Source organism: Protopterus annectens, chromosome 6.part1 (genome assembly GCF_019279795.1).
Source record: "Protopterus annectens isolate FY-2018-M chromosome 6.part1, PAN1.0, whole genome shotgun sequence".
In the NCBI taxonomy this organism is placed as follows: Eukaryota; Metazoa; Chordata; order Ceratodontiformes; family Protopteridae; genus Protopterus; species Protopterus annectens.
The window spans coordinates 560,588,710-560,616,096 of NC_056738.1; the positions used below are offsets into that span (position 1 = coordinate 560,588,710).

Below are 27,387 nucleotides of genomic sequence, written 5' to 3' on the forward strand. Positions count from 1 at the left end.
GCACCATAAATCAAGAATAATATAAAACTGTAGAGTCATAATTCTGTTAAACTTTTTATTTGGACAGAAATGATTAGTACAGTTGTAAAGAATACCCAATTACATTAGTCTGAGATTTCTTTAGTCTTTTCTCTGATTTCATAAGCAGATAAAACAAAAGAAATTTGAATGTATTTTAACGAACCCATAATCTGACTGAGCATTCTGTCTTAGTCTAGTTCACAAGGTCTTCAAGGCTGTGTTTTATTTCAGTGTTATCAGATGAGCCAAGAAACACTTTTGTGTTCATTTTCATAACTACTTCTTTCGGCTTTTCCTGGTTAGGGGTCGGCACAGTGGATCACCTGTCTGCTCATAATAGGCAGTGCAGTTTTACAGTGTTGAGTTGCCAGCCCGGCGCCCAACCTTACACAGAAGGCACACGCACGCACTCACACCTAGGACCAATTTAAAGTGTCCAATCCACCTAAAACATGTCTTTGGGATGTGGGAGGAAACCGGAGCTCCCGGAGGAAACCCACACGACCACAGGGAGGACATGCAGACTCTGCACAGAAGGTACCCCAGCCGAGGATTGAACCGGAGAACCTCTTTCTGTGAGGCGGCAACACTAACCGTTGCATAACCGCGGCTGCCCTCGTTTTCATAACTACTATGGTAGTAGAATTATAAAAGTCCCTCCGAACATGACAATGTGAATCAATTTTAACTTTTATTAATAAAAAAACATTTAAACCTGCCAGGATTTTGATTCTAAAATTGTTTTCCTGACACAACAAAGCTGTACTCATCAAATCACTACAATGCCTTAAAACTGCAAAAAATGTACATTTTTTCTGATTCAGAATAATTTACAGGTCTGCAGTGAAGATAGCCAAAAGCATAAGGATAGTTAATCTAAACTTAGAGTTTCTTTGAAACAGATCTTTATGTAACTGTGATAATTAAAAAAAAAAAAAATAATTTTCTAGTACTGTAATGAAATACAAAGTGCTATGTGTTTTATTCACCAGTTAACTTAAAAGTTACTACATTTCCACAAGTTGTTACATCAGGAAAGAAGTACTGAAATACAAGGATTATACCTCCTGTCGGCAACCCGTACTTTGAAACCACATTAGAAAAAATATTTTTCATAACATCTCATTTTGATCAATCTTTTTCTATGAAATCGGTGTAGAACATATCAGAAATGATTGCAGCAGAATTATGATTTTCTTATCCAGCATAATCACAGCAATTGTTCTGATTGCCACTTAACCTTGCACACAGGCCATACTCTGACCTTTCATATACCAGCTGGTAGCAATGACTTAATAAAGTTATGGTGGACTATCATAGTCTGGTTCACTTCAGCAGGATATCCTTAAAGCAAGTGTCAACACTTCTTCAATTCAAAGCAGATATAATATAAAATCTATCAGGGGGTATATAAATTATCTGCAAAACTCAAGTTTAAGAACACCTGGACAGTCTATGTGTGTACCCACAAACTGTATCTTTCATTAATGCCTTTTTTGTAAAGAGCTTCCTCCATTACCCCCCCCCCCCCACACACACACACACACGTTAAGGGGTGCTAGGCCCTCTTTCAAACATAATTAATGGAAAAATACAGAGACAGAAGTGTAGTCAGTATATTTCTATACGTAATGTTAAAGGGGTAAGCTACCCATGTCCTATCCACTCATCTGAGCGGGACTGGATATATTGCATTTTCTGCAACTGATTTGAAAATAGTTATGTATGACTTAACATTAAATAGATTGCACTGCAGTTCTTAATGGTAGTAATGGTTAGTTGAGCATTCACAGTTCAGTACCTTGCAGAGTAAGGGTTGCCTGGTACCTGACATAGTTTACAACTGTCCAGTGCTGTAGGGTAAGGATTCTCTGGTTTTAAAGCCTCAGTGTTCTGCTTAACACTTAACTTTTAAATGAAATATTCATTGAACAATAACAATTCTTCTTTCCCAGTGAATCTGAGCAGTTACTACCTGAGGAGATGATCTCCACTTTTGACAACTGTCTAGAATATCAAGCAAACTTTTTAATCCAGCTATTTGCAGAATTACTGGAACAGCAATTATTGTATCAAGAGGACAGCAAGACATGCCATACAAATAATAAGATCCAAAGAATACTAGACTCATTTATTTTATTATCATACAAGACTAAGAAGAGTTTTGCCTATTTTAAAAAAAGTATAAATACTTATGTTTGTCATTGTTGTATTAAAGATCCTTAACAGACTGCTTACGTCTAAAAGAACTAAAATAGTCAAATACTGGAATGACATGCTTCTGAAACAATTAACTAGGACAATATATAGAAAGATATGGGATACTATTAAACAATGACACATATATAGGCATAAGATTAAATACATGTTTTTGTAACTGATATTTACTTTTCTTTTATAAAACTACATGGTTCAGAGTTGGGTGTCTGAAGTCTTCTTTTAGGAACAAGGGATAGAGCAAAACTTATTTCATTTTTATGATTCTTTGCATATGATCTGTCAATAAAAGTTTGAAAGGAGCAAGATATCCTGTTTTCATATTCTGAATTAGGGGTATTGAATATATATATTTTACATAATATTTTGTTCACGGAGAAAGCATTATCCTTTTTGGGAGACTTGGCATTAGAAATCAAATTAGAGTTAGAAGTTCATAATTTGCTCCTCATGAAATAAGACTGATTTATCTAGAAAAGTGGCATACTGTTTCTAAAGGATTGTTTTAGATAAAATATTCAAGAATCAAATTGAATTTTTGCAAAATTCAACCATATATATTTATTAACTGAACGTGGGATATCTGCTTTCTCTTTATCTTCTTCCTTCAGTTTCATTTACCATCTCTTGTTGTGAATCCCAACTTTCCCAATGGAAAAGAGGTGATATTCTAGTTTTCTTAGTGCGTGTTATAGCTATATAAAGCCCAAAGTTCAGGAAATATCAAAATGTTGACATTTTAACTTGTTAGCTGTGATGTGTCAAGACTGAAAAGAAACTTTCTGGTGAAGGAAAAAAACTTTGCAGCATAAAATATTTGAAAAGTGAAACATCAGTTCTGTCCAAATGACAATCAATCAATGAGTCTGTTAGTCAATCAATCAATAAATAATAGAACTATTTAATTACAGAGTTCTAAAAGCAATGATAATTTTTTTCCTTAGAAAGACTTTGCCTCTTGGGTATCTTAAACAGTAGATTTTAACATTTTGTGTATATTTTCAATTTGATTTCCTTTGACCATGCAGGTGAGTGAAATACTTCATATATTTCTATACATGTGAGATGAACCATCTAAAATGTCAAAAATACATAGATTCCTGCTATACATTCATTTAGATATTTAGATTACTTCTTTTCTTTTATTGCTTTTTTAGTTTTTTTTATTTAATTTGTAAAACACATTATCTCTTGTATCAAGTGAAAAATAGTGCAGCTGCTTTTCTGTATAACAGTCCTTTATAGGCATTTCATTTTTTATTGCAAATAATTATCACATGTTTAAATACTCTTAAGCAGATGTGTTTGCAAATTCATTTATCATCTGTATGTCTTACTTTAGAGTGGACTTTGGTGTTTATATTTTCTGGGGTAACATTCATATGAAAAGCAGTCTGCTTTAAATAGTACAAACACATCAATATATGAACAGATCAAAAGTACCAATAAGAAGTATATTCAAGGCATACATTTCTTATTTACTTTACTGACAAAATGCTCTAGTATCAAAAAAGGCACATTTTCCATAGGGATAGCATAACCTAAGCCTTGAATATCCTTTGGCCCATCAGTTTCTTAGTGAAAAGTTTAACAACTAAATTCTCATCTACTGTCTATTAAAAATTTTCATTATGTCTCTAGTTAGTTCCTCTAGATAACCCAACTGCAACTCAGTTGGACAGCTATGAAGATTCTTTTGAGCTGCTACTTAACAAGGTAGCAGTGATGGTCAAAGCATACGTATCATAACAAAATTGACTTACCTTCCATTGTATGTTCTTCTGGCCAGCATACAGAGAAGCAGAAAGGCAAGGAAAAAAAAACAAGTTTTAGTGAGCTGATACAATCTATGAGTTCTTAAATAACATCATTATTAAAAAAAAAATACATTTGGCTATGATGAAATGTCAAAGACACTGTTCACAAAAAGTGAATAATCATTAAAACAGAAAGAGTCTAATAGTAAGAGTTTCTTAAACTTTCTTAACGATATTTCAGTAAGCATTTGCAAAATTGTGTTAAATTCAGCATTTCAGGTATGCTTATATGATCTTGTTGCATTTTTGTTGTCATAATGAGTAATACAAAGTATCAGTTATTATTATTTGCCTTTGATCTTCTCACCTAAGAAAAATATGTTTTGGCAATGTTCAACATTTTTTGTAATTATTTTATTATTTAACATACATTTCACTTTTTGGTTGAGCACCCTTACTAACAACAGTCCTCAACCAATAGAACACTATAATGGACCATACCTCTCAGCCTTTTAGCACAAGGAATCTGGACAAAGCCTAAAATAATGGGGAGGCAAAGACCTAAAAATAGGGACAGTTTTTAAATACAAACTTAAGACATTTGTTAGAATAACATTTTTTTGTTAGCATCCGCTTTCTGAAGAATATAAAGTCTGAAACTTACATTTGTGGACATGGGTTACTGGGGGCTGGGCCAGTAATATGATTTCCCAAGGGGGACCAACAGAAAAACATTTGCGAATTGCAAACATATGCTAACAAATTCACATAATAGTGATTCATTCAAACATTGTAACTCATGCACAAACTCAGTCTACAGCCTTTCAAACAAACATATAGTTATACATAAAAACAAACAAGATGTTTTATGTGTGGAATCCTGCTCATTTACCTCCTCAACAAGAGGGCTTTGGCCCCCCACCCCTTACTTATAAATACTAACTCCCACAGTCATATAACCATGACTAAAGGGAATCCACTAAAAGCTCGCTATAGCTGACATAATGATATCATACATATTATACTATAGGACACATCAATCAGCTATGGTCTTGATGTGTTGTGTTAACTGCTAGAGAGAGAGAGGAAGAGAGGGTGTATGTGCACGTGTGTGCATGCAAACACACATACTCAAAATGTAAAACTTTCTTTATATTATTTAAAACTAAGAAAATATAGGGAAAGTATCCCAATAAAAAAATTAAAATCTGTCACCTGTAACAGATTTTAACAGTTAAACTGTTACTCATTAGCTCACAAATGAAAGTAAGTGGAGTGACTATTTCAAATTATAAATGTGCTGGCTTAATTTAACAGTTAATACTGGAATTTGTGTCCGTTATCGTCCACTAATGAAAGAAATTTACCAAGACTGCAGTTTACTCAGAAATGAGAATAAGTTGACTGAACAGTAGCATTACCACGCACTTTTTTTTAAAATTACCGTAGTTCTGAAATTGGAAAGCTGTTTCATTAACAATTTCATCTAAGAATAGTAGATGATTCCATAAACCAATATTACTGTATCAGGAAGGAACAGCTTTGCTGAAAAAAAAAATCAGAATTGCTTTGCTTAGAAAGCTGTACCAGTTATGCAGAGGCTACTGGACAATACAAATATGCTATATTCTAACTTCTGACTGCCCAATTTCATCACAATAAAAAGATATGTTATTGTTTGGTTTACACGTCTTTGTTTCCATCTTTGTATATGAATCATTTATCCATCACCTTTAAATACTGTGTAAGATGTGTGTATGCAATATATGGCAGAAGGAGAAATGAAAAGTGGCACCATATAAAGGTGCATTTTAAAGATATATAATATACACTGCATTAAATGTCATTATACTAGGTCAATATTGTTTGTACGATAAATAACCGACCAACAAGAATCCAATGTAAAAATACTGAAAATGGCTAGTTTAAGTCTGATAATAAAACACCTTCTGCAACACTCATGCAGGGTTTACTTCCCACTCCTCAACTAATTCCACAAATGTAACACTGAGGATGCACAAAGTTTCTGAAAGGAAACATCTGGTTTTCCAACATAACCAAGACTTTTTGTTGTGTCTTTCGGCTTTTCCCGGTTAGGGGTCACCACAGCAGAACTCCGGTTCGCTAGTGATTGGTAGTTGATTTTTACATGCTGAGTTACCAGCACTGATGCACAACCTTCAACGAAGGTACGTCCATTCACGCATGTCTCCACGCAGAAGACGCTCTAGCTGAGAATCGAACCGGACAGCATCTTACTGTGAGGCGACAACGCTATCGCAGCACCACTACCGCGGGTTCAACATAACCAAGACTACTATTTTTAAAGTAAGTTTTGAGAATGTCAGACTCTGAACCACGCTTACAATGTTTTAATAATAATTTCATTGTTATGTAATTTCAAAATTGCTTTATGTTCATAAATTAACTTTCTTTTCCAGTTGAAAACTAGGATGCAGCAGAAAGAATCACTGACCTAATCTAAGTATAAAGGCTACAGCAGCAAAACAATAAATGTTATCTTTGTGTTGGTTACTCAAAATGGATATAACTATGCATCAAACAATGGTCTGTATTTAGCTTTGAGTATATGCTGCATACTTCTTTTCAAAACATGTCATTATTTGATAGCCAATGGCAAGGATATGTCCTGGAAGATTGGTTACACTGGTCAGGACTGTGTAGGTGATTATTTTCCATGTGTCCTTAAAAAAAGGACATGCTCTGAATTAAACATTTTCTCAAAGTCAGAGATGTATTTTCATTTTTCTCTTTTAGTAAGCACAGGCCATTAGTATATTCTAATGTAAAATAACAGCTCACTTTATAAGTGCCGCATATAAGATGAGCCTGACAGGCAGGCATTATTTTATAAAACTGGGCAATAAGAAAAAAAATAGGTATAATAAATCAAGTTCAGAAATTAAGGCTTCAGATTTTTCTAATACATTTTCTGTCCTTTAAAATGACTTTTCAGGCTGCAACAGTTTGTTTTCAGTACATTTTAACACAGAATTTTACACTGCGAAAACAGTGCAGTTTCAGGAAACTGAGGCAGCTGGAAGCCATGGCATATATGAAGGTTATATAGATATCTGCCTGAGCTGTAAAACTGAAGGGCGAAGTCTCCCAAAAGAAGGTAGTCATTGCTGGCTTGCAGTTATAAATAACATCAGCAGTGATTTCTTGCAGAAAACAGTGATCAGAAATGTGTTCCTTTGTGACTTGAGCTTCATGCAACTGATAGTCAGGGAATTTCAGTGGTTGGATAGATGTCTTTTAATAACCATATTTGGAAAAATAATTCCATTCTGTTTATATCTACGAAAACAACCTAGCGAGTCCAACATGTAATATTCAGTTTTCAATGGTGCATTAATCCCAATAAATATTTGTATCCATTTTTATGTAAGTTTTCAAAATTCTTGCATTGGTGGCCAATGCCACCAGCAATTTTCTAGATTAGCTACATCAAAATTACAATGCCAGAATTTAGAACTTAAAGATAAATTCATGAGTCATTTTATGTGGTGAATAAAGAATTCCATATACTATATTATATTCTATAGACTCATTTCGAACAGAATTGTAATACTTAGATGTATTTTAATATTGTATTTTCAAACTTCAAACAACAAAAAATATCTTTAGACTTTTCCCATTTAACTTTGCATGGAAAAGTATTGTTTGGTTCAAAACTTGTAATAGTTCTGTATGGTAGATAACTATATCTTCTTAGAATTACTTTATATTCAATCTTCTCATTAAATACCAAATATCATGTGCAACATAAATTCCCAATTAATTCAGATGTTTTTATAATCTGCATTGTGTAATCACAAGTACGAGACAATATTCTCAAAAAAAAAAAACTGAAAAGGGGAAAATCATTAATTTTCTTCTCCACCCATAGGAATTTAAATTTTTGTATCACAGAAAAAAAATATTACTCATATAAGGTTTATAAAAAAGAAAGAAAAGTATACATTCTGAATAATTGTTTAAAGACCATAAAGATAACTGTTATATTTATTAAACAATTACTAATATTGTAAACATACTTCATTTTCTATATCATGAAAGTAAGTTAACAACTGCTCAAGAAGCAATGTATTTGGGCATATACAGCATTACTATACCACCTTGATCAATTGGGACATAAACTACACTCCAAGATATAATGAGGTGAACCTCCTCTTCATAAGTACTTGGAAAATGTTCTCTTCATTTTATTGTGTCATACTGGTTCATGTAGTTTTAATAGATATTGTAATGGAAATAAAATAATTGGAAGCAGAGTTCCCCCAACCCAATTCAAGTGTAACTTGGACAATTGAATGGGGAAAAGGACATTCATCCTTGGTTTGGCACCTATTTCTCTAATGGACACAGGCAGCTGGGAAACAGTTCATTTCCCAGGCCCCTGCTTGCACTTATCAAGGGTATCAGACATTGTCAGAGATTTGGGATGCAATGCTAGTCTTAAAAAGGCTCTTGTGGTCATTAGCCTAGTAAACACCTATGAACCTAATGATATTAATTTTCCTGTCATGGAAACTGATATTGCCTTTACAGAATCAAATCTGGTTGATATTTTCTCAAAATAATTCATAAATGTTGCCTCAGTCATCCTTTAGGATATTTTTTGCCCAAAAATGTAAAAGTATGTACACAAGGAGCTTAACCAGGAATATGAATCCAATGAGGATGCTTTTGTAAATAATATCAGTCTTCCAGATTTCTCATAATTAATTTTATATCCTTAGCTGTTATAAAATTAAAGTTATGTACTCACCATAACTATGCATCTGTGTTATCCATTTTCATTCTTCCTCAATGTCTGGGTACCAGATCTGACATGCACGAGACTTCAAATCCAACTCTCCAGCTCCTTACTCTACCCATAATGCCTTAGAGAGCTAATACTACCTCAGATAGAGCAGGAAAAGGAAAGAACAGCAAAGCTGGGACTCCAGTCTGGAACAGAGGATCCATAATATCAACAAGATCACTCCAGAAGAATAAGGAAGGGGAAGGAAGATGAAGAGATCTGGAAGAATTAAAATGGAAAACAAAGATGCATAGTTATGGTGAGTACATATCTTCAATATCTGATGTTGTCCTTTTCATTCTTCTTCAACTTGTGCGACAGAGTCCCCTGTTATGTGAATATTGGGTGGCCATCAATGATGCATATTTCAGAGAACTGCTGAGCCAAATGCAGCTCTACTTCTGGAGATCAAATCTAGTTTGTAATAGCAATAAAGGTATGGACATTAAACCAAGAAGCTGCTACACAAATGTCATCAACAGAAGTGGCCATGGATCTAGTAGAATGTGATTTAGGAGGCAATGAGAAAGAGAGACCTTGTTGAGTATAAACAAAAGAAATGCAGTCAGTAATCCATTTGGCCAGGATAAATTTAGAAACTGGTGATCCCAGTCTATTTGGTGAGAAAGAAACAAACAGCTATTCTAAATTCTTGAAATATTTTGTCCTGTGTGGATAAAAATGGAGTTGTCCATGCACATTAAAGATATAGCATATTCTCTTCTTTGAAAAATTTTGGGAAAAAACAGGCAGATGAATTGTTTGATTGATACTGTGTTCAGACTCTACCTTAGGTAAAAAGGATGGGATGGTTCTTATGGTAACCCTGTCCTTGTAAAAACAATGTAAGGAGATTTGGAAGATAGAGTCTCGAGTAGATACTAGGAACAATGTTTTCCAAGACAAAAACTTCAAGTCAGACTTAGCAGAGGGTTTAAATGGGCCTTGGGTCAACCCCTGGAATCCAACTGTTAAATCCTGAAGAGGTGACAGGTCTTTCACTGGAAGTCTAAGTAAGAAGGTGTCTTTTAGAAAGGCCTTACACAAACTGTAAGAAGCTAAACATAATGCATTTACTCCCAAGTGAAACTTATACATAGTGTCTAACTGCACTTTAATTGTGGAGATACTAGCCCCTTCTTGAAATATAGACGCTAAAAACTCTGGAACTGAAGATATAGTTGCAGTGAAGGGGTCAATTTCCTTCTGAAGAGCCCAAACTGAAAATCTTTTCACATTCACTCCTGTACATCTTCCTTGTAGAAGCTTTCTGGGAATATAACAATATTTGACATACTGCAGAGGAAAGCCTGACCTGTCTAGCTATCAAGGGAATTGGAGAAACCATGCTGTTATTTTCAGTCCTGGAATATTAGGATGCATCATCCTGGAAGGGAGTGGCAGAAGATCAAAACTTGAGTCTAGTATCCCTAGAGGATACTGAAGATGACACCAAAGGGAGGGGAATCACACTTGGTGAGGCCAAAAAGTGAAAATTAGATAACAGAGCTCTTTAACCAAAGTGCTTTCTGTAACAACTTTGGAATCAGAGGTAATCAGGGAAAGGCATAAAGGAGATCAAAGGGCCAAGCATGGACTAGAGCATTGATGACTCCCCCTGAAGGGGGGATTAAGGCAAAAAACCTTCTTCACTTGTTGTTGTGGGGAGATGCAAAGAGGTTGCAGCAAGGTTGATCCCAGCAATGGAAAACCTTCTCAGCCACTGTTTTGATTGAGACACCACTCGTGAGACATCAAAATGGACATAATGTGCCTGTATGCTGGATATTTCTGGTATGTGGAAAAAAAATAACATCATAGAACAAAATAAAAAAGTCAGTATTTATTCATAATTTTGCTGCAAGTAATGCATGTGTAAATTGTTTGAATTTAAAATTCTTTTCACTTCAATAATCAGATACATTTTCCTGAATGAAAAAAGGCTGCAACAACCTTCCATTACTTCTTTGATATGCTTTTCTACTAGGGAGATAAGAATGATGTTTCAAGTTTATGCACTATTACTTTCCAAAAAGGACTGATAATCCACAAATGAGTCTAAACTGAGCCCATAGTCATAAAAATATTTTATTCTCCAACTGGGATGGCAAATACTTGCTTCCTTCAAACCACATTGAGCAGCCTTAACATTGCAATTGCAGGATTTTGGACAATCATAATGCTAGGGCTTTCCAAGATAGCTGCACAACTTTTCAACAGCTTAATTTCAGCTTCCCCAATGAAAAAAAAGAAATTGATAAGCAAAGGCAAATAATTCTACCTATTTTAGTAAAATTTAATTACTGGCTAGTAAGTACACCTCTTGGATAACAGCAAAAAAGAGAGACCCTGAAAGAAAATCAATTAGAATAGGTGAGAAGAAAACACAGACTGGGAAGAATCCTGCAGCTATTCAGCAAAAAGTTCAAGCTCCAGCTCTGGTACAAGAGATGGCTTTCAGTAATTTAGGGGAAGAAATAAGTTAAATGTGCTTAGAGTTGATCAAAATAAATGAGACATTGAAGTGGTATAGTGGAATTTAAGCAGCTATTCAAATGAACTAATAAAACTGCAAGACACAGAGATCAAAATGATGAAAAGGCTGACTGAGTATGAGACTGCTGAAGAAGAATTGGTTTAAAAAAAAAACTGGCAGAGTTAGAGGACAGAGAACACAGAAAAAACATAAGATTTTCTGCTGTACCAGTGAAATTGGAAAAAACAAACTGTATTACGTTTAAGAAAACACAAATAAGTAACTGAACTGGTACTTCCTGGAGGATTTGTTAATTGAAAGGGCACATTGCATGTATGCTCCAAATATGGTTATGAGAAAGCAGCCAAAGACCTGCATTAGACCTGTAAAGATGCAGTCATGCCATCAGAAAGAGTTGATCATGAAAAAAACTGTGTCGGAAGGGCAAAATATTATAAAATGGAAACAGCAGAGTGTGGAAAATTATTACTCACTGCACACCAGGCAGAAGATAAGCAAATTTATCCCAGCAACAACTAACAACTAACTGGTGATCATGACAAAGCACAGAAAAATTGTCTAAAGAGCAAAACCAATCATCAGCTGCAAAACTTCAGGCATCTTCACAATCAAGGCTAAAAACAACTACTTAAAGACAAAAACATTTCTTTACTCAACTACAAAATAGTCATGAAAATAACCCCAAAATATTCTGGTCATCAATTAATTTATTACTTAATCTATGATCAAAAAAGTTCTCACACATTGCCTTGACATATCTCCACTTCAAACTGCAACTACATTTAATACTTATTTTATCAAAAATATAGTCAACCTATTTAACAGTCGGTCAACCTCCTCCTCCTTTTTAAACCCCCAAAATAATCTAACATATCCATCTTCTCCCATAACCAAGTTCACCCATCCACAAACTGCCCAGCCTATACATTTCAATCCATGCCCACCATCCTTATAAAAAAACTTCTACAAAAAATGAAACTGTGCTCTACTAGAGCTGACAATCTTCCCTCAGAATATCTTAAGCTTCCTGCAGAAGACATAGTATATCCTATCAGCATTGTTAACAACAGATCCATTACAGAATCCTATGTCCCTATGTTCCAACACTAAGGAAAAATTATTTTATAATCTCTTCATAAAGGAGACAACTCCAAGGAAGTAGCTAACTACCACCTTATTGCCATCCTTTCCCTCTCTCGTAATTATTAGAAAAATATGTGTCCATAAGCAATTACTTATGTTGCACAAAACCAAAACCTCATACCAACTCAACATGGTTTTCACCAGCTCACTGCATGACTGCCTGACTTTCCTTCACAGAAACGATCAATAATGCAAGAGAGTCTGGCAAACTCATCTAAGCAGTGTTTCTAGACTTATCAAAGGCATTTATTACTGTTTCACCCTCTGAACTACTAAATATGCTTTTTAGCATATGTCTTTCTTCCTCCTGTATTCAATGGTTTCCAGCTACCTATCCACTGGATAATAATCTGGAAAATAGCAAGGCTCTCTCTCACCCTACTTACCCAATAATACTGGTGTACCCCAGGGATCCATTCTGGGTCCCCAACATTTTAATATTTTCATCCCTAATCTTCATCTTGTCATGGCTCCATAATTTAGTGCATATGACTCTGCTATAATCTGCTCTGCTAATGGTCTGTCACACTTTCAAAATATAACTCAGGAATCCTTCTCATCTATTGAATCTTGGCTTAGCAATTCCCAACTATTACTCAACCCCCAAAAATTAACCTTCTCCATTTTATGCCCAATACATTTAATCTACAAAAATATAAATTCAATATCCTTTCTTGGAATAATGACACAATTGAAGTAGTTCTCCAAACCAAACTCTTAGGTGTAACAATAAAGGCAATCTTATATTTAGCCTGTATATTCAAAACAACATAAAACAAATTCAGAAGCTAGAGATGCTGTAGGCATAAACATTTCCTACACACATCTACAAAAATTAGTCTAGCCACTGCCTATCTGTTACCCTCACTCATTTTATGAGTGTGCATATTCTCTCAAATGTCAACATCTCACCAAAATCAAATATACTAATTGCTGTTCTGCCCATTAGTTGCTCAGCTGTCTAGAACTATCACACCACTTTAGATATTTACAAGGTATAACTATGCATAAAATAATACATAAATAATCAGCTTGCTGACCCTCAATTCTATACTCCACATCTGTATACCCAAAAGGTCCCCAAGATCAGGAGATAAGCTAGTACTCTCAGACTACAAAGCCAATAAAACAACACAATAAGGTCGCTGTTCCTCTCAGTGGCCAAATTATAGAATACCCTTCCTTTAAAAATTAGATGCACAGCAAACCTTTTGGCCTTTAAACAAACACAAAGAATTTCTTATTGAATTCTGGATATGCCTCTATTAAATCTCAAATGAAAGTAGTAGCTAACACAACTTATCCTATTGCTTCTAGCATTCTTATAAGTGTTCCTAAGTTACTTAAGCCTGGTTTTCTCTACTTTCTCTAGTCTCTCATTTTTCCCCCCTTCTACTCATCTTATATCTAATCTCTGTCATCTCATCTATTTACTTTCTTCTGTACTATTAACTAATATTATTTCTGCAAAATGCCTCTAACTTATACTTACTCTCCAAATTAAACTATAAGCAAAGCAAACTGTTACATTATAAATCCTCCATGTTATAATGTATCTATGTAATTTACTCCTTTCTTTGTTTGTGTACTATAAGCAGAAACTCCCATTATACCGTAAACTGTAATTTTTACAATTAATGTAGTGCCTTACTAAATACTCTAATTAATATATTGCCTTGTATAAAATTTGATAGCAGAGCTTTTCTTCCTAGGTCTCTGCTGAAAATGGGTACATTTGACCTAGTCAGACTTCACCAGTAAACAAATGTCAATAAATAAACCTGGAAAAGTGGTTTTAAAACCTTATGGGCACTTACATATGGTAGTCTAGCACCCTTTATCAACTCAGACAGGAAAAAGGAATGGAGCCTGTCATCTCTGCATTACTGCAACAAAAAATAATTGCTCCAACTTACAGCTCATGCAATGTGCCTGTATTACCAGTTAAGCAACCAGTACAGAGCACATATAGATTTGTATAAGACACACAAGCAATTAATGCAGTACTACTGATTTCTCCTGTTGTCCCTAATCTTGCCACAATATTATATTTTATCCCACCAACAGCTACTACTTTCTCAGTAATAGATATTTCTTTGTCTTTTTCTCTATTCATGTACACCCAGATAGTCAGTACCTGTTTGCATTCACATATAGAGGACAGCAATATACATGAGCAGGATTGCCACAATGATATGCAAAATCACCTACTCTTTTTCTCTCTTAACAAAAATAGCAAAATTAGGATTCAAGTTTAGTAAAGAAAAATTGCAACTATGAAAACCACGGGTTCAGTATACTGATCAAATTATTTCAAAAGGATCTAGACAAATTTTACCCTCAGGCATTATTACAATACAAACAGTACCATGCCCTATGACATTAAAACAGTGCTGTGCTTTTTGGGGTAAAAAGTTAATGTCAACAATTAATTTCTAATTATGCAAAGGTAGTAAAACCACTATAAAAATTACCAGACTATTAAAAAAAATGTCCTATTTTGTTGTGAAAAGAGTAAAGTGGTGCTAGGATTATTAGCTCTATGTAAAAATTATAGCATTGGACCTATTGCTTATTTTAGTACATATCTTAATCCTCTAACAGCAGCCCCCCCCCCCCCACACTGCTTTAGGGAGTTAGCCATGACAGCATGCTTGGTAAAAATGATTACTCTTGTGCACAAGACTTGCATGGAAGTTCCACATTCTGTGAAAGCATCGTTACTAAAGATTAAAATGCAGTATTTTGTCTGCTGCATGACTGTCAAAGACAAAGGAAAACCTCATGATTGTATTTTTGTACATAATTGTGTGCTTCCTCCTATATTTGATAAAAAAAATAATTTACCCAACCGTCAGTTACTTCTTTTTGATGACAGATCCTGTGTTAAAAAATGGCACTTTAGTAGCAACATTTTCTGTATGTACCCAAGACAGAATTTTTCTGATGGGATAATTAAATAAAAATGTGTTTGCTCATATAGCTAAACTTGTAACTATTACTAAAGCATGAACAAAACAGTGACAATTTTCATAGATTCATATTATGCTTATGGAGTAGTTCACAATTTTGAGACAGGAGGTTATCTAACATCATCTGGGACAGTCATTAAAAAAAGTAGTTATGTTCTTATCATACCGTTCCATGTGAGTTGTTCATCTTGCCTGTGTTCTTACACGTGGGTACAGAGCTGATCTATCGGCTCCAAGATGGCCGCTTTCCAAGCTCATAATTTCTAAGTAGCTCGAGGCACTGTCCCTATCCCATGTTGCTCTCTGACTAACCTCAGATCTAGTTTGCTGAACCCAGCAAGAAAAAATATCACTAAACATACTAATATGCCAAACATATACACATGTATATATATATTTACAATTTTGCCAAGAAATACTCTGACTGGAGTAAAGGAAACTAGTTAGACTAACCAGACCACCAGTCATACCCATTCATCAAGAACCTGGAGGAGGAAGATGGGAGGGAGTGTAAGAACAAAGGTGAGATGAACAACTCACATGGAATGTTATGGTAAGAACATAACTTCTTTATGTGAAGTTGTTCAATCTCGCCATTTGTTCTTACACCTGGGTAGCGTCCCAAGCACCCTAATCCTGGGTGGCTCACGGGAGTACATTCCTGAGAACAGTGGAACCAAAGGAAGCCCTGTCCCTGGAGGCACTATCCATTTTGTAATGAGTGATAAAAGTATGAGGTTTGGACCAAGAAGCAGCTGCACAAATAGTATCCAAAGGCAAACGGGCTGCATGAGCCAGAGATGTAGACAAAGCCCTGGTGGAATGTGCTTTCACACTATGCTCTAAAGGTTGGCTGGTTGATGAATATATATATTTTATACAATCAGATAACCACTTAGACAATGTAACTTTAGCCACAGGCAGCCCCTTTTTATTGTTCACATGAGAAACAAAGAGTTGTTCCGATTTCCTAAACTTCTTTGTTCTGTCCAAATAAAACCGCAGTTGTCTGTGAACATCAAGTTTATGTAACATATATTCTAATTTATTCAAATGGTGTCTGAAAAAGGTGAGCAGTTCAATAGACTGGTTCAAATTGACTTTGAAGCAGACCTTAGGAAGAAAGGTGGGATTTGTCCTGAGAGAGACACTCTGTCAGGATGAAAAACCAGGTACGGAGGCCTGATAGAAAGAGCTTGTGTTCCGAAACTCTACGAGCTGAGGTAATAGCCACCAAGAATATTGTTTTCCAAGAAATTAACTTCAAGGGACAAGAAGATGCAGGTTCAAAGTGTTGAAGCATAAGCTGAGATGGTATTAAATTTAAATTCCAGGGGACAACTGGTTGTCTGACAGGTGGTCTAAGGTGATGAGTCCCTTTCAGAAAGACTTTACATAATCTGTGCGAAATAAGATTAGACCCTTCAAATCCCAGGTGAAAATTGGATATTGCAGCCAACTGAACTCAGTGGCTGCTGCTGCACCTTCATGAAAAGCATAGTCAGAGACTCCAGAACGCTATCAATAGGAGTGACATAGGGATCAATATCATGTTGACAGGCCCAATAAACAAAACATTTCCATTTGCTGTTATACAGTTTTCTGGTGGAGACTTTATGAGAGGTGACCAGAATATGTTGTACCGCGGAAGACAAATTATATGACCTGGCTAGGTTGGGAAGTGGAGCAGCCAAGCTGTCAGTTTGAAGGACTGAAGAGAGGGGTGAAGAAAGTACAGTTGTGTACACTTACCATAAATGTAGATGTTCGAGTGCATTCACTGTTGCAGTCATTACACTTGGGTTATCCTGCTGGAAGGCTACCCTCAGTCGGCCAGAATTCCAAAGTCTAGGTCTGGTTTCGGTTGCTGTCGCCTCTTCCCTGACGTCAGAGCGACAGGTGTATAAAAGATGCAAGCGACGCCATTTTCTTCAGTTTTTCTTGCCCCAGATGTCAGGTGCTCCCAAAAGGGTAGGCTAAAAAAATATGACAATGAAACAAGCATGCACCAAAATATATTATACCTTCATCTATAAGCAAATGCACCACATATGTTGTATAGATTAGAGAAGTGCAGATAAGTTCCAGCAAAGAATTGGGGGATGGTGGGTGGGTAACCTGGACTGCAACAGTGAATACACTCGAACATCTACATTTATGGTAAGTGTACACAACTGTACTATGTTCTTCGTGTTTCACTGTTGCAGTCATTACACTTGGGTTGAATCCCAAAGCTATGGTTGGGAGGCTGGAGCTAGTATAGCATTAGGAGCAGCTATGAGGCCCTGCAGAACTGCAGTGGCAAAGCCTGCCCTGGATTTAGAGTAGAGTGGTAAATTATAGTGCTTTGTAAAGGTGTGCACTGAACTCCAGGTAGCAGCCTCTAAAATGTCTTTGGTTGGTACTCCCCTGAGGAAGGCTGCTGAAGTGGCTGCTGCTCTGGTTGAATGTGGCCTAATGCCCTTATGCACTGGCTTGCCATGTTGTGAATAGCAGAACTGAATGCAACGGCCTATCCATTTAGAAATAGTCTGCTTTGAGATAGCCTTTCCTTGATCCTGCAGCATATGCCACTAGTAGTTCCTCTGTCTTTCTGAAAGCTTTGGTTCTGTTCAAGTAGAAGCGTAGTTGTCTGTGTATGTCCAAAGAATGCAGAATTCTCTCCCCCTTATTCTGTGGGTTTGAAAAGAAAGTAGGCAGATGAATAACTTGATTAAGGGCCACACTGAACACTACCTTAGGCATGAATGTCGGGTTTGTCCTTAGAGAAACCCTGTCTGGATAAAAAATGATAAAAGGTTCCACAGCCATGAGTGCCTGTAGCTCTGAGACTCGTCTTGCAGAAGTTATTGCTAGGAGCAGAGCTGTTTTCCAAGATAAAAACTGTATATTAGCTGTAGCGGCTGGCTCAAAAGGAGGCAGGGGGGGTTTTCCAAGACATAATTGAGGTCCCATGCAGGTATTGGTGATCTCCTTGGAGACCTTAAGTTTTTGGCTCCTCTGAGGTACTGCCTTAACAAAGGATGAGAAAAGATTGGTGGCTCTGTATTGTAATGAGCCGAAATGGCAGAGGCATGAATTTTAATTGATGAAAAGGATAGGCCTTTGTCCAGCATCTCAGTTAAGTATTGCAAAATCTGAGGAATATTTGGTACAGCTGTGTCAATTCCTTGTGCCTGGTTCCAAGCACAGAATCTCTTTCATTTTCCAGCATAAGATTTTCTGGTACTAGGCCTTCTGGCCTCCAAAATGACATCCATCAGAGCTTTAGTGAGAGGCTCGTTTTGTATGACTACATTATCCGCCATGCTGCCAGATTTAAGGTCTTTAGCTGGCTGTGCAGGATCTGATTGTCTTGTTGGGATAAGTAGATGAGGTATTTGAGGCAAAGACCAAGCCGAGCATTGAGACAAGTTCCTTAGAATTGGATACCAGTACTGGCGGGGCCAGTCTGGGGCAATTGGTATCATTTTTGGCTTCTCTTGTCTGACCTTTAGGAGTACCTTAGGGAGGAGAGGCACTGGAGGAAAGGCATATACTGCTAAGTTTTTCCAGCTGAAAGATAGGGTGCCCACTTTCCATGCTTGTCTGTGATAAGTCCTTGTGCAGAATCTTTTTAGTTGGTAGTTGTGAGGAGAGGCAAATAGATCTATCTCTGGGCATCCCCATTTCCTTGTTATCATGCTGAAGTTTTGTGGATCCAATTTACACTCGTGGGGATCCATGAGGTTTCTGCTTAGTTCGTCTGCCAGAGTATTTATCTTTCCTGGCAGGAATTGTGCCTGCAGATGTACTTGGTAAGTCAATGCTGTGTCCCACAAAGTCATGGCTAGTCTGCAAAGGGGGTAGGAATGAGTGCCTCCCTGCTTGTTTATATACCACATGGCCATGGTGTTGTCTGTCTTTATCAGTAGTTGTCCCGGATGAAGTAGGTCCTTGAAGGCTGCCAAGGCATTCTGAACAGCTAGCACCTCTTTTTGATTGATATGTAGATGCATTTGGTTTGCGGACCATGTGCCTTGAATACACCTTCCTGCCATGTGGGCCCCCCCAGGCATAATCTGATGCATCCATTGTTAATGTTTGCCTGGCTGGGGTTAAAGTGAATGGCTGCCCCTTGTTCTGGTGACAAGCCTTTGCACACCATTGAAACTCATGTTGCAGGCAGGGAATGAGGGTAATTATTGTTTCCAGACTGTGGCAATGTTGAGTCCAAACACTTTTTAGCTACCATTGAAGTTTCCTCATATGCAGTCTCGCATATGAAATTAGTAGAATGCAGGATGCCATGAAGCCCAAAGCCTGCAGATTTTTTCTTGCAGATAACTGGGCCTTTGTTGCTAACAGGTTGAAATAGGTAGTCAGTTGTCTTTGTTTGTCTGGTGTGAGATAAGCCATCTGGGCAGTTGTATTTAAGCTTGAACCCAGGAATATTATCTCTTGAGAGGGTACTAGTTTTGATTTCTTTTCATTGACTGTGTACCCTAGGCCTGTTAGAAATCTCTTTACAAATGCCAGATGTTGTAGTAGAATGACCTTGTTCTCTGCTTGAATGAGGCAGTCATCCAAGTAAGGATATATTTGTATTCCTCTTTGTCTGCAGAATGCAATTGCTGGTGCCAGGCACTTTGTGAAGACCCTGGGCACAGTAGATAAGCCAAAGGGCAGTGCAGAGAATTGGTAGTGCATTGAGCCAGCTTTGAATCTGAGGTATCTTCTGCATGTTGGTCTGATTGGGACATGCAGTTATGCCTCTTTTAGGTCTAAAGTCACTAGCCAAGCCTTCTTGCCCAGCATGGGCAGAAGTTGCTGTAGAGTCAACATTTTGAATTTTGGTATATCCAGAAATGTGTTTAGAATAGATAGGTCCAGTATTGGTCTCCAGGTGTTGTCCTTTCTTGGGACCAAGAAAAGTCTTGAATAAAATCCTTGTCCCTGCTCTTGCTCTGGTACTTGTTGAATGGCCCTCATGAGACTTGTTTTTGTGCCTCTGCCCATTGATGTTTTGGCAGGTTTGGCCAACCGTTTGTCCTTGGCAGGGTATGGAAGTGAAACATGTAGCCTTGTGACATTATGTCTAGGACCCATTTGTCCTGGGTTATTATATGCCAATTTTGAGAAAAAAGTGCTAGGTTTTCTCCCTAAAGGTGCTGCCAGAAGATAAGAGCTTGGTGCAGGCAGGGGGAAGTAATTGGGACTGTTTCCTGTATGGCTGTGATATGTCTTCTCCACATTGGAGGTAGAAGCACCCCATTGTTTAGACCTGTATAAATCTTGGGGCTGGGATCTGCCTCTTGGGCATCTGTATCTGCCCCTTTGTGGTCTGTCTGACACTGGAAAGGACCAATTCTTTGCAGGCCAGTGTCTGCTAAATCTAGGTGGCTGTACCTGTAAGAAATCCTTAACCGTTTGCATAGATTTAGCTTTGTCCTCCATTTTCTTTAACACCTCTTCTGCTTTAACACCAAACAAAGTATCATGCTGTAATGGAGCATCTAATAATTTTGCTTTGACATGATCAGGCAGATTTTGTTCTTTTAACCAAGCATGCCTCCTGATGACAGAACCTGTAACAGCGGCCCTGCAGGAGGCCTCCAAAGAATCAAAACCACATTGCAAAGTATGCTTTCCAACTTGTTCAGCTGCATGCAATAAATCCTGCATTTCTTTGTTTTCTGCACATTCAGAATTTATCAACATTTTCTGTTTAAGCAGTGACATAATATATTGCTGATATTTGAGCATATGAAACTGACAATTTAAAGCTCTTATAGCCAAGGTAGCAGAAGTGTAAATCTTTATTCCTCATCTGTCCAATGCCCTAGAATCCCTGTCTGAGGGGGTAGGGTTTTTGCAGCAGAAGCTTTGACCCGTTTGGGACCCTGAGAGATTGTTTCTGGGTCAGCAGCAGGGTTTTTGAAAAGGAATTTATGAGAGTCAGGAACCCTGTAGTATCTGTCCGGCTTAACAGGAGCTGGAGGCAAGGAGTCAGGGGTCAGACTGGACTCTGAAAATACATCATCTACAATGTCTAACACAGGTGGAATAGCTAGGGGCCTGTGTTGTGGTAGTAAAAGGAAGTCTCTGAGCCTTTTCTTAGATTCTAAAAAATCTTGGCTCTCCCAGTGAAAATGTTCCCTCATGGTATGCAAGGTTTCCCCGAAAGAGTAATCCTCAGGAGGAGAGGCTGAAGGGATAGATTCTTCAGCATCAGAATCCTCATAGGGAAGAATTGAGTATTCCTGATCAGAAGAGGAATCAGATGAAATGGAAACCTTATCTAAAGATTCATATTCTGTCTCTTGCCCTAGGCCTTTTATCAGGAGGGGGATGGGAACCCCTGATCAAAGTAATTAGGTCTTCGACCATTTTGAGCATCTGTTTTTTGGGCATGGAGGCCTGTCCATGAGACTGTTGTACTTGTTTCTTTGTCTTTGAAGGTGCTTTAGTCTTTGCCTTTGAAGCTGAAGTCATTTTAATGTATAATTGTGTAGGTCTGAAAACACCCTCAGAAGCCGATGCCTGCTCAGCGGCTCCAGACCCATCTGAGGGAATAGTCTCCGAAGGTCCAATACTTTGATCTTCCAGCGGCCTAGCTGACTCTACATGGGAGTCGGTAGTGGCCTGCAGGTCTAAAGTAGCGGGTGCCAGGGGCTGCTAAGATGCCTCACTGAGAACCAACGACTGGCTTAGAAGAAGCCTCGTCATCGGTTTTGGACCTCGGATGCTTGTCCTTTTCTTTTTCTTTGCGTATCTTGTGAATTCCGGTAGTTGGATGGCTATCCAATGACATCATATAATTAAACCTTCTGTCAAAATAGTGTAATGCAAAATAAAACCGACGCTTAATAGAGCGTTGGTTAAATATAGCACAAAACCAACAACTAGCAATGTCGTGGTCAGGGCCTAGGCAAGGAATACAGTAAGAATGAAAGTCCTTATGAGGTATTTGCTTCCCACAAGAAATACAATTATTAACTTTTTCTGACATCGGTCTGGAGCAAGAAAAAAGTATCCCCAATGGGGTACTTAGCTTTTGAAGAAGACTTCGGATCTGAAATTCTAACACGAAAATCTCAGGAGTCGGCTGACCAGCACTTGCGAACTGCTTATGCTTCAGGCACGGCATGGCAAGAAAGACTGAAGAAAATGGCGTCAGCTGCATCTTTTATACTCCTTGCACTCTGACATCAGGGAAGAGGCGACAGCAACTGACGCTGGACCTAGACTTTGGAATTCTGGCCGACTGAGGGTAGCCTGCCAGCAGGATAACCCAAGTGTAATGACTGCAACAGTGAAACATGAAGAACAGCTCCTGATGAGTGGGTCAAATGGTCTGGCACTGGGTCCAGAATCCAATGTTCTTCCAGTTGATATTGATAAAGGAAGGGCAACCATATCTGCTGAGACCAAAAGGGTGCTATCAGAATAACAGTCCTTCCCGAGTTTTTTGCTTTTTGTAAAAATCTGGGGATTGGCGGGGTTGGAGGAAAGGCATAAAGGAGATCCGAGGGCCAATCATGTACGAGTGAATCCCTTGGGCTGTCCCCAGAGGAGGTTTCAGGGCAAAGTAGCTTCTGCATTTGGCATTCAGCGGGGACACAAAAAGGTCGCAGCAAGGCTGGCCCCATCTGCAGAAGATCATTTCCGCCACTTCTTCTTTGAGGGACCACTCGTGGGACAACAGAATTGCTCTGCTCAGTTTGTCCGCTATCACGTTGGATTTCCCCAGGATGTGTGTTGCTAACAGAAAGTGCCTGGTGGATACAGCCTACTGCCAAATTGTCAAGCCTTCTCGGCATCAGGGATAAGACTTGGTTCCCCCCTGTTTGCTGATGTACCAGATCACCGACATGTTGTCCGTCTGGATCTCAATCGTGTCCCGAGGCAGAGAGTCTTGGACGTGCTGCAATGCTAAAAGCACCGCTCTCAACTCCAGGATATTGATGTGCAAATAAGATTCCATCTCTGACCAGGTACCTTGGGCAGTTCTTCCCTGAAAAAGCCCCACCCCCACCCTATCAGGGAAGCATCCATGGTCACTGTGGCTACGGGAGGGGGAAGAAAAAATGGTTGACCTATCATCACCTGGTGACTGTTCAGCCACCAGAGAAGGTCCTTCTTGCAAGTGTCTGTCAGTAGGATCTTGAAAAACATTGGGAGCTGTTGATAAGACCAATGGGTGAAAAGCAACCATTGGAGTATCCGCATGTGCATCCATCCCAGAGGAACTGCTATGAGGGTAGCTGCCATGGTGCCTAAAAGTTTTAAAACCTGAAAGGCAGGTGCTCACTTTTCTTTTAGCAAGTGGGACACCTGATTTCGTAGAGAGAACTCTTTCTTGAGGTAATCTGACCAATGCAGTGGTGGTGTCTAGATCTGCTCTGATAAAGGAGATATGCTGCGATGGTAATAAGGCAGATTTTTTGAAATTTATGGTTATTCCTAACCGAGAACAGAGATTGATCGTATGATCCCTGGAAAGAATGAGTTGATACCTGGTGGTGGCAGACAGGAGCCAGTCATCCAGATACAGAAACACCCAGAATCCTAGACGCTTCAGGTGAGCCGTAACCACTGCCATGCATTTGGTGGACACTCTGGGGGCTGAGGTGAGACCAAAGGGCAGTGCTCGAAATTGGTAGTGACTGGACCCCAGCTGGAAACAAATGATCTCTGGAAGTTCTGGCCATTTTGATGTGGTAGTATTCATCCTTGTGATCTAAAGAGCACATCCAATCACCCATTCCCAGGAATGGGAGTATCGACTGAAGTGTGACCATCCGGAACTTTTCCTTCTTTACAAAAGGGTTTAGCTTGCTGAGGTCTAAAATGGGCCTCCAGTCCCCCGTTTTCTTTTGAACTAAAAAGAATCTGGAGTATGTTCTGGATCCTATCTGGTCTGCCGGGACTGACTGGATAACTCTTTTTTCTAGCAGCTTTTGGATTTCTATAGCTGCTTGATCACATAGACTGGGTGGAACATCTGGGATTCTTGTTCTGACTGGCGGGGACTCTGAAAAGGGGATGATGTAACCTCTGGTAACTATGCTTTGTACCCAAGAATCTGATGTAATTCCTAGCCAGTCATCTGGGTATAAAGCCAAACGACCCCTGACTGCCTCCACAGTAGGACAGTCGGGCCTCATTTCAGGAGCGCTGATAAGGCTTGCCAGAGAACTTCTCCCTGTCGCCCTGGGTTTTGCGGACCCCTTCTGCCTCCAAAGTGGCGTCTTCTGTTATTGCCCCCACCTCTGCCCCTGAAGGGGGTTTCACTACGTGTGTTCTTGAAAGCTCCTTGGGACTTCTGGAACCAGATTTTTCCACCTTTCTGCCCTTTGGGGTATGGTCTGGTAGGGGTGGAAAAATGGACTCCTACGGCAGATAGAGTCTTTCCTTCCTGCTCACACCTAGTGAGAGTCTCCTTGACTTGGGGCCCAAACAAAGTAGAGCCATCAAATGGGGTGTTGATAAAGGAAGACTTGAAGACTTCCGCAAAGGAGCATAAGAGCATCCAGAACTGTCTCCCCCGAGCTATCGCTGAACTTGCTGCTTGACTCGACCCATCGGCTGCATAGGAAATGAACTGCATGGATAAGTTGACAATGGAATTAAGGGTAGAAAGCTGAGCCATCACCTTCTCAAAAACAGCTTCATCTGTGTTACCCTTTAGAGTATCTCCAAGTTCCTGGAGGAGATCTCATTGAAGTTGGGTAAAATGGGTTAGGTAGTTAAGCGATCTCATGGCAAATGTCACAGAACTAAAAATGTGTTTCCCATATCTGTCCATAATCCTAGAATCTCTATTAGGAGGATGGACAGTAGAAGAGGTCTCTGACATCTCTTTCTTGGTCACCGCCGCCACCACCATGGCATCAACAGGAACTCCTTTAGTGAGGCACAATTTGTCTTGAGGGGAAGTGATGAACTTATTGGGCCTCTAAGGGACTGGTTCCATGGAATCAGGGGACTCCCACACCCTTCGAGCAACCAGATCCATCAGTTCTTTGAAGGATGGAGTAACCCAGGAGGAGGAAGGTTGAGACCCAAAGGCCTTCAGGAGCACCGACTCATCCTCAGTAGGGGTAACGGACTGCCATTCACCCCTTTGTTTTAGTATTTCCAGGATGTCTGCAAATGAGACATCCTCCGAGGGGGACCATGGGGACCCTTCTGATTCCTCTAAGTCGGTGTCTGATGTCAAGGATTCTTGAGGGGAATCCAAATGCCTCCTCTTGCAAAGTCTCCTTCTGGGGACCTCATCAGTGGGAGCATCTGGTGAGGTCTCAGTAGAGCAGGGTTCACCCAAAGGGGCTACTTGAGGCTCTGGGTCTCGACGCTTAGTAGGAACCTGCGATGTAGAGACAGAATGTGGTATTTTAGGGGTGGAAGAGGAAAGACCTGAGGAAGTGAGAGTCTTGGCAGACATTACCCTCCTCATGGCATCGAAGGCACCGGAGTCTCGACCAAGGACCCCGCCTGTTCTGAGGAAGAAGGTGGCTTCCCCGGTGCCGAGACCAAGGGCTTCAAACCTGAGGATGGAGCCGAGCTCATCTGTGCTGAGGCCCCGAGAGGAAGGGTCGGAACCGATGCATCATTTCGACTCTGCCCCCTGGAACCGACGAGAGAGCATCGGCTCCGAGACTCTTCAAACTGCACTGAAGAGATCAGGGTCGACGGAGCAGAAGTCAGTGGGACAGGACTCAGCTCCACAGGTTCCACAACCATCAGATCTTCTGCCTCCAGCTCTGAAGGCCTAGGTAAGGTTGGAGGAGGAGTAGTCACAGGCAAAGGGACGGTAGTAGGAATAGAACCCAGTTGGGACGAAACCGAAAGTAATTTGGCCAATGCCGGGTTCTCTAAAAGTCTCTGCACCACACGATCCACATTAACGTCTGAAAGGGTCCTAGAAGAACAGGTCGAAGGGACCAAAGAAGCCACAGATCTAAGAACTGGAGACTTTAACACCTCTGACAGCAGCTCCAATTCAGAGGGTTGGCTCCGAAACATTGGTTTTGTGCACGGCTCTGCTGACTTAGGAACCGGTGACCACACCTTAAAAGAGATGCTTGGAACCAAGGGCCTGGGTTCCAAGAACACCCTTGAAGACTTCGACCTTTCTGAAGACTTGGAGGTCTGGTCAGTTTTATCCAAGGCTTCCTGAAATTCAGGTTTCAACAGTCATCTATCCATTAGCTTTCTCCTCCTTTCAAGCAATACTTTGCCACTAAAAGAGTGGCTGATAGAACAATCCTCCTGTAAGTGCAGAGGTCCTAGGCAATATACACAGGACACATGATTGTCTGTAATGGATATTTTCTGCCCACAGTCACACCTTTTGAAACCTGACTTCTGTCTCTCTTTTTGGTCAGACATATTAAGCAGCACGCAAATATCAGATCCCTGATAATATGACACAAAAAACGGTACTATAAGAAGTTCTAAATATTTATATCAAAAAGCACGCTATTCCAAGACTAAATATAAGGGATACAGTTATCTAAGTATTTATAGCAAAAAGCACACTATCTAAAGACTAAGTGTAAGGGATAGGGAAATCAAGTTGACAGAGCCCTGTTCAACTATGAGTGAAGCACAGAAGTGCCTAAACGAAAAAGAAGGCAAGGCCCAAGAGCAACCAGTCCAACAACACAAACACAGCTAAATCCATACAACAAGAGGGACACAGCCCTAAAAAAATAACAGGAGCAGATTATCTATCAATTAGAATATAAACGCCATGAAATATAGCAGTACAAATTGTCAAAAGACAGAAAAAAGAATTATACTGGCCCAAGCTCTCTAGAGAACTTGCGATCCGTTGCAGCGGCAAACTATATCTGGGGTTAGTCAGAGAGTATCATGGGATAGGGACCGTGCCTCAAGCTAATCAAAGATTTTGAGCTTGGAAAGCGGACAGCTCAGAGTCGATGGATAGGCTCCGTACCC

The 27,387-nt window shown here is 39.2% G+C and overlaps 1 protein-coding gene across 1 annotated transcript in view; it reads right to left on the reverse strand.

Moving 5' to 3' along the window:
- Nucleotides 1–27,387, reverse strand: part of LOC122805674 (neurexin-2-like) — a 2,559,176-nt gene that overhangs the window by 817,303 nt on the left and 1,714,486 nt on the right. The window contains exon 4 of the mRNA XM_044076003.1: nucleotides 4,002–4,019. Coding sequence (XP_043931938.1) covers nucleotides 4,002–4,019 — 18 coding nt within the window. The remainder of the gene's footprint in view (nucleotides 1–4,001; nucleotides 4,020–27,387) is intronic.